The following is a 16,731-nucleotide window of genomic DNA, read 5'->3' as shown; positions in this document are numbered from 1 at the left end:
AAAATCGGATTACTTAAATCCGACAGTTATAATTAAAAGGGAACACAATATTGTTACAATAGAAAGTATCAGATAACCCAAAAAGAGGAGAACTGTCCATATTGAAGAATTAAAACTTCCGGCAATGACAATATAAAAACTGAAGTCTTCTCATACTAGATTCTATTACAGAAAATTTAGTTACTTATTCTATTTATTGTGTTTTGCTTTAAGATTGTCATTGATTTTTGTAAATATTGTCTTTTTCATGCTATGTTTTTGATTTTTGTAAATAATTTCTTTTTCATTCTAAACTGTTCATTTATTTTATACATTTTTTTTCATTTTATTCTTAGGTTTAAATTATGTATTTAGCGTTTATTAAGGGAACTTGTGATATATATATATATATATCATAACAAAAAAAACAAAAACATTTCTGATGGTTAATGAAGTAGCGAGGAAACCCACACTTACTACACTCTTCCTGCCTAACTTTACATACTCTTCCTTCAACCTTTTTGCATTAAGATCAGGTATATCCCTTTCCATTTATCTGTTATTTTAAAGTTATTATTCTTTTTATTTCCTTTTTAAGTGTTATCGTACCTTACCTTTTCCACATTTAATTCACTTATCGATTTCCCTATTTACCATATTTGTTACTATTTCTAATAACTATGTTCTACTATTTATTACTCTAGTTCTTTATTTACAATTCCATCACACTTGGCTGTATTTATTAGTAATTCTTATTCATCTATATTTATACGACTTTGACTTTAGCCTTTTTTTTTTTTTTTTTTTTTTTATATTTACTTATTTTTTTGTGTATCTATTCTAATTTTTTTGTCACTTCTTACAATGTTTGAATCTTATTTCATTTAGCCCTGACGAAGTTCTGCAAAGTGGTGGAAAACATTGGTTAATATTAAATAGTTTTGTCTATTATTTTGTACCTTTATTGACCGCCACCTAGTTTATTTTCCTAATATAAACATGGGATTGATTCACCTGCAAAATATTCAAGAATATTGGTCTACTGCTTCCATTAGCATATTTTTTTTTCTTTTCCGAGACTTTCAGTTTGGACAGATTTCTACAAATCTTTTGGATGCTTCATTTGAAGAAAATGCCAGTAATTATTCAGAATATATAGAAAAGGCACGCCTATCAAAATTCGAAAACCAAAATTTTCAAAAAAAGAAAGTTGCCTATAGAAAAAATAATATCACGCTTTTTGCGTAGAAAGATAAAAGAACTGTCAGAATGCTTAGCAATTTAAATAATAAAGGAACGCAATTAAACCCCAGAATATTACCCGGTGGAAATGTTAAATCAATTAATAAGCGTCAAATGATTCTATATTATACAGCATATGTGGGCGGTGTGGAGGATCTTGCTTATGGTGGTCGGAATAGTGAAATAGTGGGAATAAGTGGTTTGCGGTGGAAATTAGAGAAAGAGGCCATTTTTACAATAAAAATTGGGAAATTTGGAAAGATTGAGGGGAAAATAGTGTTTTCAGGGGGTTAGAGTTGGAAATTAGCCAAAATAGCATTCTTTTAATAAAAAGCAAGTGACGAACATCTTCTATTGTTTAGTTTGCCATCCTTCCTACCTCGTTCTTTAATATTTCATTATACCTCGTTGGCCTTCAGCTTCTGTCAACTGCTATTGACAGTTTGAAATTTCTTATCCGCTTCTAGTAACTACATATTCATTTAAAATGGAGCCCCCGAGTTTCAGAGAGACATGCGCCAAGCTTTTTTGTAACAAAGTGGGTGAGTGACTTATTTCTTTATTTCATGGCTATTGTTGCTTATTTACGTTGATTTGGTGTTGATATGTATTATTAATCATTGTGATAGGTTCTTGAAAACGACATTGGATTATCCTTTTGTATTTGTCTTGATTTTTTTTATTCTTAGTTTATGATTTACAAAATAATTAACTATTTTATTACTTAAATATTAGATATTAAAGTATATCTAGTAGTATCTATTTACTTTTTCTTGTGTGAACTATAATTGTTTAATATATCTTAATGTAAACAAAGCTGCTGGTGGAGTAAGCAGGTAAAGGTTGAAGTAGATCTTTATTGTGTATAAAGAAAAAACTACACATACCAGTGGTTATGAAAATTAAATAAAATTGTTTGAATTTTATAAAATTAAAGTGGTAAAATTTAATGATCAGGAAACAAAATAAAGACAAGCTGATGACTCACTAAATTTACTTTAAATACAATATCAGATGTTTATTTTTAACCAATATTATAAAAAGAGGATGTTCTCAGTTTGACATGTATTTCTTTTTGGTTTGTTCTCCCATTAAGTTAGTTGGTGAATACAACTAATATGTTGCAGATTGTGGTGTTTTGAAAATGGATGAGTCTTCTGTTGATTTTATTCAATTTTAGAAAAAGGCAACAATAAGATTGAGAAAATTGTAGAAACTATTGTCTAATATTTACTTTACTTGTAGTAGTTACTTAGTTACTTAGTTCATTACTCACAGCTTTAGTATTACTAGATTTGTTAAGTCTATCTTGATAAATGTTTGTATGTGAATTTGATAGAAATTTGTATTTCTCTCTTGTCGCATTCAATATTGATATCAAACAATATAAGCAAACATTTTCTTTACTTATGTTCTGATGTTATCGTATGAATGTCCATCTATAATTGTTGATGTTAATGATATATTTGAATCATGGGTTTGCTATAGTAATAATAGTTTTGCTTCTGGTAGTAAAACATTTCATTATTACCATTATTAAATGTGATTTCAACAGCTTTTAATAGCCTTTTGAAAATAAAAAAATCAACTATTGACTTCAAAGATATTCTAAGAAGAAAAAAGGATACTTTTTTTGTTGTTTTTTTTAAGTCAAGTTCATTTTCGATATTACTGATTGAAGAAATGTGGTGAGAATACTTTATTACTATCCTTTATACATTTGGTCTGTGGGAGCAAATGTGTGTGGAAATCTGCTCTTTTCTTCAACTCAAATCCAATTTTCTATATGTAATAGGTTTTCTTGGACAACAGTAGCAACCTTAAGATTAATACACATTTGAGGTGTTTTATAATTTATTCTTTGTATTCTCCTTTAAGTCCATATCAACTAAATTATCACTATTTCTGTTACGAACCCTTTATTTTGAGACATTATCAACGATGTCGACTCTACCTTTGGTCATATTAATAAAACGTTTGTATTTAAGTTTGTCTTTTGCTTTCTTGTTGAATTTGGCGTCATCATGCCAACTCGATATGAGAATTACATTACTATTCTTTCAAGGAACATAAAAAAAAGAGTAACTTGTTCTTAAAAATCAAAAAGGTTTGAACAGACATTTTGATTTTTTAATGTTTTAAATTCTTCCGTAATTTCCTGTTTATTTATTTTTTTAAAAGTTTCAATGAAAAATATTTTCTTTTCTGCTAAGACTTCACCCAATTATAGCTGAAATACCAGTTATCTGCTGTGATATTTCTTCCACTGCCAACAATTGAAACAAAAGACTTGCTTTTAACTACGGGAGTTTCTTATTTTAGAAGGTCCATCTGGTTATTCCCATGCTTAAATTTCTAAATTATATTTGTAAACCACACATGCATCAGCAAGGGCATAAATTTTGATGCTGTACTTGTTGGGCTTGGATGGAATGTATTGGATAAAACTGCAGCGTCCTGAAACCTTCCAGTTTCTCATCTGTAGTTGTGTTTTCTCCAAGGGAATAGCACTTCTCAAAAAAAAATTTTAAGGAGCCTAAATGATCATGTAGCTACTGATCTGGGCATGTATCAATGTCATCAAATCTTAGGGATCTACGAGGAAATGAAAACCTTTTAACATTCATAACAACTCTAAATTGGATTAATGATTATTTGAGAGTGGTTTATTTCATTATTTACATACACAGTTTTGATCCAAATTACTCTCAACTTTTATTCTCAAGAACTCTCCACTGTTTCGGCCCTCAGGCCATTTTCAAGTAGACAACCTTAAATATTGATGTCTTGTTTTTTAAAATCTTATTTGCAGGCTAATTTCCCATGTCACATTTATATAACTTTTTATATCCTAAATTTAAAAACTTTTTTATTTATGCAATTAAATTAAAATCATTACAAAATATAATATAAACATTTAAAGAAGATAGAGAGAAAAAAAAAATTTATATCTCTTTTTCACTTATAATCACCATTTATTAATAAATAAATATTAATATTCCTCCCAGTTATAAAATCCCAATAAAAGCTTTAATTTCGACTGGATCAGTGTATTTGGCATCTCTTGCTCTCGAAAAATTTGCTAAGTAAGTAAAAGTATTTGTTAGTACTCACCACAATTTTATTGATAAAATCATTACATTATCAATCAAACAGCTTCATGTATCCAATGTACCAGAAATCTTTTTCCCAGGTTCAATGGTACCGGTAAGAAGCATAAAAATGTTGTATTTCCCTTGTTTTTTAGTGTACAGTGGGTTTTTATTTCACTTCCATTCATTAGTCACCTTCCCCATTTTTTTCTCATGAGCAATGTAAACATTTTCATCTTCTTCCTCACTAACTTTTCCAATTAAATGTTTTATAATCTCCTTCGCTTTTTTATATTTTTTTGCACTCACCAGTGTGACCAGTCATCTGAAGAATCTGGGACATCATGTCTTCTATTGTCAAATAAAAGTGTATGTACGGCTTGCAAGTCGTCTGGATTGGTAAAATTATAAATTTTCTTCTCCCTAGACATTGAAAATTGAAAAAAAGGAAAAAACCAATGGTTACTTACTCGGAAGGGCGCAAGTATCAGTTTGATACCAATGGTTTTTACAAATGGATTCATGAGGAAAATTTGATATGCTCAAGAATATGTTACTTGCCAATAAGATAGTTAAAGGCTGAGTCGAAAAGAAATTGTAATCTTAAACTAGCAAAAAACACTCTAACTGGCACAAGTATCAATTTTATTCAAACAAGTGTTTCCAGACAAGATAATGGTGATCACTTGCCTCCAAATTCGCAAAAAAAATGTTTCACATATATCAACATGATACTCGCACCCATCGCTGGGATAATTTAAGATGCAGTTTAGAACTTTAGATAAAAATCATAAAGACAATGTAACTGCTGAAAAGATTGTTCATACAGCAGATGGGGAAAGAGTCCCAAAATGTTGATATAAAAATATATTTGAAATAAAGACATGGAGGTTGGACTTTTCACTTCTAGGCTTTATAGAAGAAAACTTTATATTATCTGACGTAAACAATGTTTTAGATAAATGACTTATATTTTGATTGTGATTATCAACAGAAAAAAAGGAAATTTATTAAGTAAAATTTATGAATTATATCATTGGTTTCAAGATGAAATCGATAGTCATAAAAATATTTGTTTTCAGAATCTTTATACAAGTAAATCACAGCTTAAAATTTTTTATTTTCTTTGTAATATTTTTTTAAGTTTCAAGTTTTGAAAGGAGTAGTAAATGTTATTGGTACAATTTAAAATAAGATAGATTAAATCATTCTAAAGAAGACATAAAAATATTTAGGAAAGTAAACTTAACCCAAGAGAGGAAAAATATGAAATGACCAATTTGATTTCTCTTGTAATCTAACGAATGTCATAAATGATTATATAAGTTAAATTATTGTTATATGAAGAATGTACTATCACTACGTGTATTTATGCTTTGATTTCCAATAAAAATAGATTCTTTAATTTGCTTTTCACCAGCAGGAAGTTAAATCAATCGTCTCTATCACTTTCTGTGTTGTTTACTATTATAGTTTCTTGATCAGCAAGAATATATGGTAAGGAATGTTATTGAAGAGCAGTTATTTGAGGAATGAAAGACAGGTGTTTTTCTATGTCAGGTCTGCTCCTATGAAAACAATTAGACTTAGTCTGTCAACCAAAAATTGATTTATTTCTTCTGTACAATTTTTCGAAGTAAATTTTAATTAAATAAATAAGCCATCTGCCTTATGAAATATATACCATTAATTTGAACTAAAATTTACTCTTTAAAAATAATTATCTCATTTTCAACAAACATTGACTTAATAATCATTCTGTCAACAGAATGCTTTTGATAATATAACCACAACTGTGATATAATATCAAGTATCATTCATGATTGTGAAAATTCATTTTTAAGAACTGAACTGAAAATTATTATTTTTTAATATGAATTTGGTGAATGACACAAATCTTCCTTGTTTAAGTGTAATAATTTATTTCATATACACCAACAACAACATTTCGGGAATATCTCCCATCTTCAGGTTGTTGTTACATAGTCATGTTGCAGCATAAATTAAAGATTTTGCTAGAATTTTCCATTAATAGTATTCATATGGTTTTCATTCATAACCATATTATTATATTCTTAAATTAATAATCTTCTACTGGAAGAGTTTATAGATTTAATATGAATTTGGTGAATGACACAAATCTTCCTTGTTTAAGTGTAATAATTTATTGCATATACATCAACAACAACGTAATGCAATTTTTCAAAGTAAATTTTAATTAAATAAATAACCAATCTGCCTTATAAAATATATACCATTAATTTGAACTAAGATTTACTCTTTAAAAATAATTATCTCATTTTCAACAAAAATTAACTTAATAATCATTCTGTCAACAGAATGCTTTTGATAATATAACCACAACTGTGATATAATATCAAGTATCATTCAAGATTGTGAAAATTCATTTTTAAGAACAGAACTGAAAATTATTATTTTTGTTTCAGATTTTATTCCTATTCGATGTGACCAGTGCAATAGTATTTTCTGGTAAGTAAGGTTGAATATTTTTCTTGCAATTGTATATTTTGTTCCTTAGCTTCAAACTAAGGCAAACCTCAACAGAAATTGGAATCATGGAAAAAATATTTAAACAACACTAATTTTATATTGTATATAATTTATTATTAATTAATGCATATAATTTCTTCATCAATTTGCACGTTTTGAGTTTTTTCTGCACAAAATTTCACATTTTACTTGTTTTGGGCTAAATTTAATGCTTCGACTAAAGTTTTTATATTTTACATTTATAGGTGTATGTATGCCAAAAAAAAAGTGACGAATATTTTTGGAGTTGTGTTAATCAGTTGTTTCTGGTAGCTACGAAAGTTTCTTTAGAATAAGCTTATTATAGAGAATGCTCAGGGTTATTGTTTTAAACTTGGATTCTTACCCATTAATCTCTTAACCCTTTATTCTTTCATCTGACTTTGTTGTGTTGTGTGATGGAATATAATTCTTTTTTTGTTTATAAAATATTGATTTATAAAATATTACCTATGTACTTTTATTATTTTTAATATAAAAAAAAAATCAATTGGTCTGATCTATATTAATATATTTATAAATTTTTAATGTTTTTCTTCATTGACTTATTACTTGTTAGTTTCTTGGTTAATGGTATATTCGTATGTAAATACGTAATTGAGAAACTAAGTGAAATAACATGCTGTGTGAAATTTTAGGGGAAACTAAACTAGGAATTTCCTTTGGAAGAATATTTTTAAATACTCCATTCCACATGGAAGTTGTGTATATTTTTTCTAAAACTTAAGGTTGAACTAGTTTTAAGAAGTTGAAAAATTCAATTCCGGCCATCATAATAGGGATTCAAAATCATTTCATACAAGCATCTGTAATAATCATAATCTTTCCCGCTTCCAGCCGACGGACGTCCTCTCATCAAACAATCCTAACTCAGAGTATTTTTCTTCTTGGTTGTCTTCCTTTTTCAAACTGTCCACTCTTGTAGGACAGAAATTTGATGAGGACCTCCTCATCTTGGGAACATCATTTCTCCTGCGCGCTCAAACAACGAATAAATCTCCAAAACCAAAACCTGCCTCGATGTTACATGTAAACATCGATTGTCGCACAACAGTTTGGGATTTTTGCAAATGATTTACTTTCTGAATATTATTCTTTAGCACTATTTCTTGACTTCTATATTTTCTTAAATTTACTGTATTTTCAATTATGATGGGAAGAGTTAAAATAGTTTTTATATTTGAATCTACTCAACATGGCCTTGATTCAACAGACTTGTTGACTGAAGGATATGTACCGCCATCTTGGTTTTGTTTTGAATCACAAATTTATTATAGACAATGAAAATTGGTTTGCTTGCTTTTTGGATAAACAAAACAAATGAACAATATTAAAATGATACATAAAATAAAACATATCAAAAACCCTTTATACATCAAAATATACTATTTACTCAAAAAGAGCATATTACAATATATATATATTTTTTTTAAAAGAAGTTTTCATGTACACTCAGTGTCAAAATGTTAGACATACCCATTTAAATTTTAAAAAACTTTTCACATTGTCTTTATTTTTGAGTGATATTATTTTTTTTAAGCACAGTTTAAAGTATAAATTATGATATTGAAGTGGGGAAAATCTTCTCAGATGTTGAGGATTATTTAAATCCAATGTGAGTAAATATTTACATTTTATATGCGCCAAAATGATAGACTCACTTGTTGTTTACTATTTCCTTAATCCTCTAGTGTTGAAATCATTAAAATACCATTTCTACTTCAGTGCAGTGTTGAATTTGTTTCAAAATAGACCTAAAAGGAACGTGAGTTGTGGGTAAAAAATAAATATTTCTCTGAAGAAGAGAAATACTTTTGATTTGTTTACTCTACAAGGACGGGATGAGTTGTGGGGAAATAGCTTGCCGAACCAAGCGGAGTTTTTCATTGGTTGCGAAGTTTATTGGGCATGGGGAGACATATGGCCCCCTGCTTTGAGGAATTCAAACAACTGGAGTTCAAACAAAACTAAAGACTGACCAAAGATTATTGAAAAAGTCAAAAACAATAGTTAGAAAAAAATTTAAAAGAAAGCCAGTTTTGAGTACCTGTAATAAATTAGCCTGGATGGCCTTTGCTCGTAATGTGATGTCTTGGACTGAGGAGTGGAAGAAAGTCATCTTTAGTGATAAAAAAAGTTCAATCTGGATGGGCCAGATGAATTTTCGTATTATTTTCATGATTTAAGAAAAGAAGAAATATTTTTATCAAGACGTCAAATGGGAGGAGGAAAAGTTGTGGTTTGGGCATTAATAGGTTACAAAAAGAAAGGAAATTTGGTATTTGTTTCATCAAGAGTAAACTCAGCTGAATATAAAAAGTTGTTAGAGGAACAAAAGTTGACTTTTAATGGCATGTCTGAAGGCACACCAGTTTTCCAGCAAGATAACACCCCAATACATTCAGCAAAAAATATTAAAGACTGGTTTATCCGCAACCAAATTACCAAATTAGACTGGCAAGCTGTCTCCCCTACCTGAACATTATCAAAAATGTTTAGGGAACTCTTCCAAGATGGGTGTACTCTAAGTCATGACAGTTCGGAACAATCGAGGATTTGAAATCTGCAATTCTGGCTTCATGGAAACAATCACCTCAAGAAACAATAAAATAATTGTACAATTCATTACCAAACAGAATTTTTGAATTAATAAATGGTGGTGGAAAGGCCACGAAGTATTAAAATGAATTTTATTTGTTTTTACCAGGGAGCATATCTAACTTTTTGAAGGGCCTTAACTTTCATTTGAAAAAAAAAAAAATGTGTATATTTTTGGCTTGAGAACCAAAATACAAGCAGGCTGCTGATTAACTTCAGGTATAAGATAGATTATTTTAATTCTGTTTTACAGGTAATTTTAAAAGATAGGGAGGGTAGGGATAATAATTTTTGTAGTTTGTCTAACATTTTGACACTGAGTGTGTAACCCTTAACATAATATTATTTTTAGTTGACAAAATGATATGGCTATTGTAATGATGGCATTGTAGGTAAGAAATATAATATATAATTGTATGAACCATCCCTTCAACCGAATTGCCAGACACACTTCACTTTTGGTTGGTTGGTTGGGTTTGAGTGGACTGTATAATTGAAAAAAATGAGATATGATTAAATGAAATAAAATTCTATTGTTTATGTTACAAGTGATGTAGGGGGTGACCGAAAGAAACCATTTATGATTAGATGGTTAGTAAAATTTTGAATGACTGGGCTATGGAAATTGTAGATCTAAAATTGAGGTGGTTGATGATGATGTGGATGTTAACTATTGCTAGATGGACTTACTCCATGGTTCTTTCTTCCTTCCACATTCTTATGCCTTTCTCCCCTCTGCTTCTGAGAACAACTCCAGGAGTTCTACTCAATCATGGTAGATTCCTGATGTGAGACAAAAAGAAAGAATGGATTGCTTCTATCTAGAAGACAAGATCTGGATTGCCTCTCTTGCCACTGAGAGCACTGGATGAGGCAAGCTTTTGTTGCTGGCCACATGGGCGCTGGTAGTGCCTTTCTGATGGGAGCCCCCACAATGCAATTTAGACCATGGTGCTAGTGTTGCCTACATTATGGCAGCCTTTCCAATTCAACCTTTCGGTTGCTGTAGGTTACCCGGAACAATAATAGTAAAATATAAAAGTGAATTTTTACTTTTAAAATTGCCATTAAATTTTCCCAACAATCTGATTTTTACACTTTAATCTTTATTCACGTGTACCAACAGATATATAAGTACCAAAATTGGATTATTGGGAAAATGCTATAGAAATTTTATAAGTAAAAGTAAATATATTTGTACATGGCTCAATTTGAGAAAACATGCTGTTGATTAAACAATGGCACCAGTAAAAAATAATATGTAGAGTTTATTGTAAAATTGTACAACTTTGTGCCACTTTTTTTAAATCTCCTTCAATTATGCACTTATCTGTCTGAATATTTTACTCAGCACACCTGCATGTTTTATCTATCGAATAGAGTGCCAAAAAATCTATATTCTACATGAATGGAGATAAATTTTTTTTCATCTTTGGGTCCCCTTTTCTTATACCTTTTAAATGCATAATGAATTCAGTTTGGCACATTCCTATAGCTGCTTTTGTTATTTTTACTTATCTAGTTTGCTAAAACACTTCCTAACATTAAAATTTTTTTCTTTATAAATTCAAGATTGAAAACAGGAGAAAAAAGTTCATTTAGAACTCATTAGGTAAATACATCAGTGCCACTAACCTGTATGTTTATTGATTCAGTTCCATTCGCCTTCCACTCAAATATCGATTTCTCCTATCCTGGGTATGGTAGAAGCTCCCTTTTTTCCTGGAAAATACTTTTTCTTAGTCGAAACGCCTAGCTGTCAGTTACGTGGGCCTTGCCTTTATCTATCATGTTGCGTATGGTTTTCATGCCTATTTGCGCAGTATTTTCTACTGTTGTTTCTCTTTTATTCATAATTCTTGTAAATTTAGTTCAGTTTATATTGTTTCATTCATTTCTGTGTATACGTATTATTATTGTTATCTCAAGAACCAACTGGACTCTTGTAACTTAAGCTAACTCTTTTTGTTTCTCATCCTTTTAACCTTCTATTAACTTTAATCCAAGTTTTTTATCATGAACAAAGACTTCTCATGATAATAGAGAAATTTGTAGGTAAGTTATATTGGATCTATTTTTATGTTGTTTTATATTGTATTTGGTTGTTCATTCCAAACCTTCTTTTTTTTTACCCCCTTCCTGGTCATTTCTGACATACAGGGGTACTGGTACTTGGTGGGGGGAACAAGTTTGGCAAGTGGACCTAGTGGTCCTTTTTGCCAACCCCTGACAGCTACCTAGGTTGCCACCACGTACTAACCAAGGTGGGAGGGTCAAGATTCATTCTTCGGGACCGCAAAAAAATGAATGTTTAACTGTCCCAGGTGGGAATCAAACCCACAACGTTCCGAACCTGCGCCCCAACCTGCAAGGCTGTCATGTCCCTGACATACAGGGGAGTTAGCTATATGTTACCACCCTATTCTATCTATGGTGGGAGGGTCAAATTTTCATTAAATAAGACCACTACCATGAAATAAAAGTCGACCCCCCAGGCCGGATTTGAATCTACACTTAGCTGCTCGGCTACAACTTCTCAGCCCAGGTTGATTCTAGACCGAACTCTTAATGAGTATAAATAAACCTCAGATCTATTTTCATACTATTTTTCTGTTCTACTACTATATTACTACATTTCATATGTATTTAATTTTATCACCCTATGGATCCTTAATCTGCATTATTACCACAGAGGTTAGTTTCATTCATAGGTTAAATATTATTTCCTATCAAGATACGAGTCCACCAGAGGACCCTCACAATGGTTCCTTTGTCTTATGTGCAAAATGTTTGTGTTCAGAAGGACAATATTTTTTGTTTCAAATATGGTGATTGCTGATTTCTAGTGAACGACGGGCTCTATAATTCTGATTGATGTATTTACCCTCCTCTTATCATATTTAATAATATGACTAATGCTTAGTTGATCACATTTTCTCATTTTGTTTGTAACCTATATATCATCCTCTTTGTTTTCATTTGCATTTTTATTTCATCTATCTTTTCATTTTTATTTTAATATCATTATTGTTAAACTTACAGATAGTACTTTCAACAAGTTAATTGAATTCTCTTTTGATTCCTTGCCTAGAATTTATAACAAAATAAATGTTTTATCATTGGATAATCTGAAATAAAATTAATTTCCTTATTTTATAAAAATACTGACTCAGAATTTGAAAAATTCAAAACCGAGCTCTGGGCCTACCAAGAATTGAACAAATTAGCATCAGAAATTCCTGAAAAGTTATTTAAGGATAAAATATCTCAAGTTCATAATGTTTATGATTCAATATTTAAAATTTATTTACTTGAGCAACCTATACCTGTAATCTTCTGTATGATATTCTCAGGTTTCTGAATTTAGTCTAAATCAATCATTAATATCATTGCTGAAAATAAATTTACTAAAATTCTCTGGTGAGCCTATAGAGGAGTGGTTCATCTTGATCTCTAAAATCTTGTATAAATGTGAATGCTTGCTTATCTATAACACAGAGGCTCCATCCTCCCACATTTTTTGACCTCTTTCTGTTGAATGTTGTTAATAATCTTGATTTAACAGAGGGTAATTATCCAAAAGCACTCAAGTTATCAAACTGTAGGTATGATAATCTATGATTAGCTTTTGCTAAATACTGTCAAATTATAATGGAATTGCCAAGGTAAGATAGTAAAAATTCAACTTCTCTGACGTCCTTTACCAACCAGTTCCCTTTATACTTCAAAGTTCTTGAAACCATAACTAAAGATACTTTCATGCAATCAATAATAACTTTCAAAAATGAATTGACTAATTCATTTCCTATTTGAATCTTCAAATTTTCTGCGGTTCATAATGTCGAGAAACTCTGCTCAATTTCCTCACTTTATAACCTTGCAATATTATGATGTGGAATTACTCCACTTGTCATATCAGTCATGGTCTCCTTACAGAAACTGAGGCTTGACTTACTGAATTGAGATACACCATTGCCTATTAACGTGTTTAATTTAATGGCTTACATTTCTAAATGATGCATCTCATGTCACTCACTTTCACCTTCCACTACCTCTGGTTGGGTACAATGGTTCAGCTCCTCGAAATGAGGATATGCTGCTGGTGTTTTATGCCTTCGCTCTCATGCTGAACAGCCTTACAAAAAATTACTTGCTAAAACAAGAGTCACTTCAGTTAGGTTTTTAGTTTGTCCTTAACCAATCCCTCGATGAATAAATAAACTGCGGTCCTCTGATCTATTTTCAATATATTTTTAATAAATGGAAGATGGTCTGGGTGTAGTCAAATAAAAACTTAAATAGTGATTAAACTATTTATATGGAGCCTGTATACAACAGGTACCCGTGCTGTACTTCAGGTACCCTGACTGTATTTTAAAATGATAATTAAAATTAGTGTGGAAAATGGGAGTTTAAATTTGTGAGACTTTCTGCTCATTAACATGCATATATTTTCTTAAGACCAAATAAAATCCCTGAGGGGGCAAACTATTGTTAGTGTGTTAATTGAATAATTATTTCGATTATATATGATGATTACAGAACATGGATCTCATAGGAACTGTGGAATATGGCTTATCTGGTGACGTCTTTGCCGCCGCGGGCGAAATGGTGAAAACCATGTGTCTTCGCCTGGTGTCAGAAATAAAGATAGGTCTATCTCAATCGGTGGCTGGCCAGCATGTCCTGGATTCTTGTGTGATGGTAGGGGCAGGCCAGGTCCTATCTTGCATGATGCATAGGCTGGGGCGTCATTGCAGTCGCGGCGTCTTCCGGTGTCTGCGGCAAGGAGGGGCATCAGAAAATGAGACCCCCGACCCCGACTTTATATAAATTCAAAAAATAACCGAGAAATTCGGATTATTTAAATCCAACATACCGCCTACATAAATTTGGCTCAGCCGTATTTACAAATTGAAAAATCCAAAGAGACGGGGAAGTCTGGCGCAGTCTGCCATTAAGTATGATAGAACCTAATATAAAGACAACGATAATGGTAGTAACTTTTGGGACCGAACAAATCATGCATGACATACAAGACAAAAACAAAACACATATATACATATTCACGAGAAATCTTTCTTGATCGACAGTTGGAGATGCGAGATGTGAAAAATCTTTTTGTCTCTCAAGAAGATTCAGTACTGCCGCCTACGCTGAAAAGCCCAGGCTTATCGACAGAAGGCTCAGTTGACCATAGATATTGAAAACGTGTGATTATGAGATGGCGCGAAGCTATGCTGGGTTTCGTGGAGACGAAACGAGTATTATCTGTAAATCGCTTTTGTAAGGATAGAAGGCGTGAGGATGCGTTGTTACAATTGTTTTCCCACGTAGGACGGTGGTGGAAATGTCTTGCTCTCATCCTCCTGTTCAAGGAGCGAGATGCCCGTGGACAAAGCACTATCGGAGTATGTCCCCATCACGACCCTGCCAAGTACCGTGGGCTGGATGTATAGGTGACCCTCCCCGAAGGCATTGGTGGGAGCACCAGTAACTAGGTGGGGGTATAGGTCAACGCCTACAAGCAACTCGATGGGACGGGGTACACCGAACGAAGAGTCGGCCAGAACGTAATGTGACAAATCGGTGACTGGGTAGTTCAAGGGTTTGAAGGAACCGTTATTTATTATTACTCACGGTCAATCAGCGATCTTCCAGTTAGTCTATTTTTCTTTTACATTTCATGTGTATTTAATTTTCCCTCCCTGTGGATCCTTTATCTACATTATTGCCGCAGAGGTTTTGATCCATTCACATGATAAATATTATTTCCAAATATTTGTTACAGAAATGCTGGGATATTAAAGACTGTGCTCAAGATTTGTTACAAGACAACTGACAGATCAGCATAAGTTGAATTGTGTCACTATTCCTCGTGAGATTCTTGAGTGATTTGAACTGGAAGGTGAGTATTATCTGAGCTCCATTGTGACTGGTGTAAAACTTGGGAGGCTTAGTACACCCCTGAGACAAAAACACAGTCATCACAGTGGCGGCATACTGGTTCTCTGGGTGTATTTTGGGACTGGAAAGGAATCATTTTGATCGATTTTTGCTTTAGGGGGATACAATTACTGCAGGATGATACTGTGAGACCCTAGAAAAGTTCAAGAGAGCCATTATCAATAAATTAAGAGGAACATTGATAAAGGGAGTGTTTATGTTGTATGACAAGCCCTGCCCACACACGACCAACACCACCAGACACTTTTTTTACTCATTTGGTTTAGATGAGTTAAATCACCCTTCTTACTCCTCTGACATTAGGCCTTCTGATTTTCATCTTTTTACCTTCCACATGGATGAAAAAAAATTGTGAACCAATGAGGAGGTGAAACAAGAGGTCTTGAAGTGGACGAAGGAGATGGCGAGATAGTTCTATGAGGAAGTCATCAAAAAGCTTGTACAATATCGTGTACATTTTTTTAAATACCAAAAATTGACTTCTTTTACTTTCATGACATGCCTCATAATTATGCACTTTAGTAATTTGAAACTTTTATTCTTTGTTGCTATCAGCTTTATACTATTTGATTTCCTATAAATTTTTATTTTAAGTAGTTATCAACATCTTGTGTATTAAATGTAACACTAAAGAATAATTTGTATTTCAGTGTTACTATGAGATTCATGAAATGTAATAATTTTTTTTTTTAAGATTTTGATTTGTTTAAAAATATAGTTAATAAGAAAAATCTCTTATGTTTATATATTATATCTGCAACTTTGTTAATTCCATCCTTTTTTCAGCTATGAACACATTGCATATAAGGATCACACTTGTAATCTACCTATTTCTCATGGCTTGCAAATTCCTATGTGCCCTCTGTGTAATTTATCTTACTCACGGGGATTGTATGGTAATCTGGAGATTGCTGCAATAATTCATGTTGAACAAGAATGTGAGTCGGCCATTGCTGTAGCTAGGAGGAAGGTAGGTTTTATTTTCAATGCTTTAATATTATTAGCTTTAAAAATTAAAAGTAAGGATTTAATATAAAATGATGTTTATTTTATTGAGATCGATATATTAATCTGAATGCCAAGCCGCCAAAACGGGCTCGATCCTTTTTTAATGTGCTGGTACTTAATATAAGTGGACTGTATAGTAAATTATAAAGATAATTAATTTAAATTGAAAATAAAAAAAAAAAGTTTCTATTGAATAAATTACCGGAGGGTTTATGGGATTGCCAAACTTAAAACATTTGAATTAGATGGTTTGTGAATTATGAATCATTGGATGTATTGTATAAATGTGATATAT

General features: G+C 31.6%; 1 protein-coding gene across 2 annotated transcripts in view; it reads left to right on the top strand.

The window, feature by feature from the left end:
• The first annotated feature begins 1,617 nt into the window (after positions 1 to 1,617).
• LOC106679868 (AN1-type zinc finger protein 2B) overlaps positions 1,618 to 16,731 on the top strand; it is a 46,846-nt gene continuing 31,732 nt past the window's right edge. The window contains exons 1-3 of one of the 2 annotated variants that reach the window (XM_067052617.1): positions 1,618 to 1,763; positions 6,761 to 6,803; positions 16,215 to 16,398. In XM_067052617.1, the coding sequence (XP_066908718.1) occupies positions 1,709 to 1,763; positions 6,761 to 6,803; positions 16,215 to 16,398 (282 nt within the window). In that variant the 5' untranslated portion in view covers positions 1,618 to 1,708. The remainder of the gene's footprint in view (positions 1,764 to 6,760; positions 6,804 to 16,214; positions 16,399 to 16,731) is intronic. The other variant, XM_014419245.3, reaches the window with a different exon arrangement.

The sequence above is a fragment of the Halyomorpha halys genome, unplaced genomic scaffold (genome assembly GCF_000696795.3).
Source record: "Halyomorpha halys isolate HHAL.00 unplaced genomic scaffold, Hhal_1.1 Scaffold226.1, whole genome shotgun sequence".
Lineage (NCBI taxonomy): Eukaryota > Metazoa > Arthropoda > Insecta > Hemiptera > Pentatomidae > Halyomorpha > Halyomorpha halys.
The sequence above is the reverse complement of the archived record's forward strand: the minus strand, read 5'-3'. Positions and strand labels throughout refer to the sequence as shown.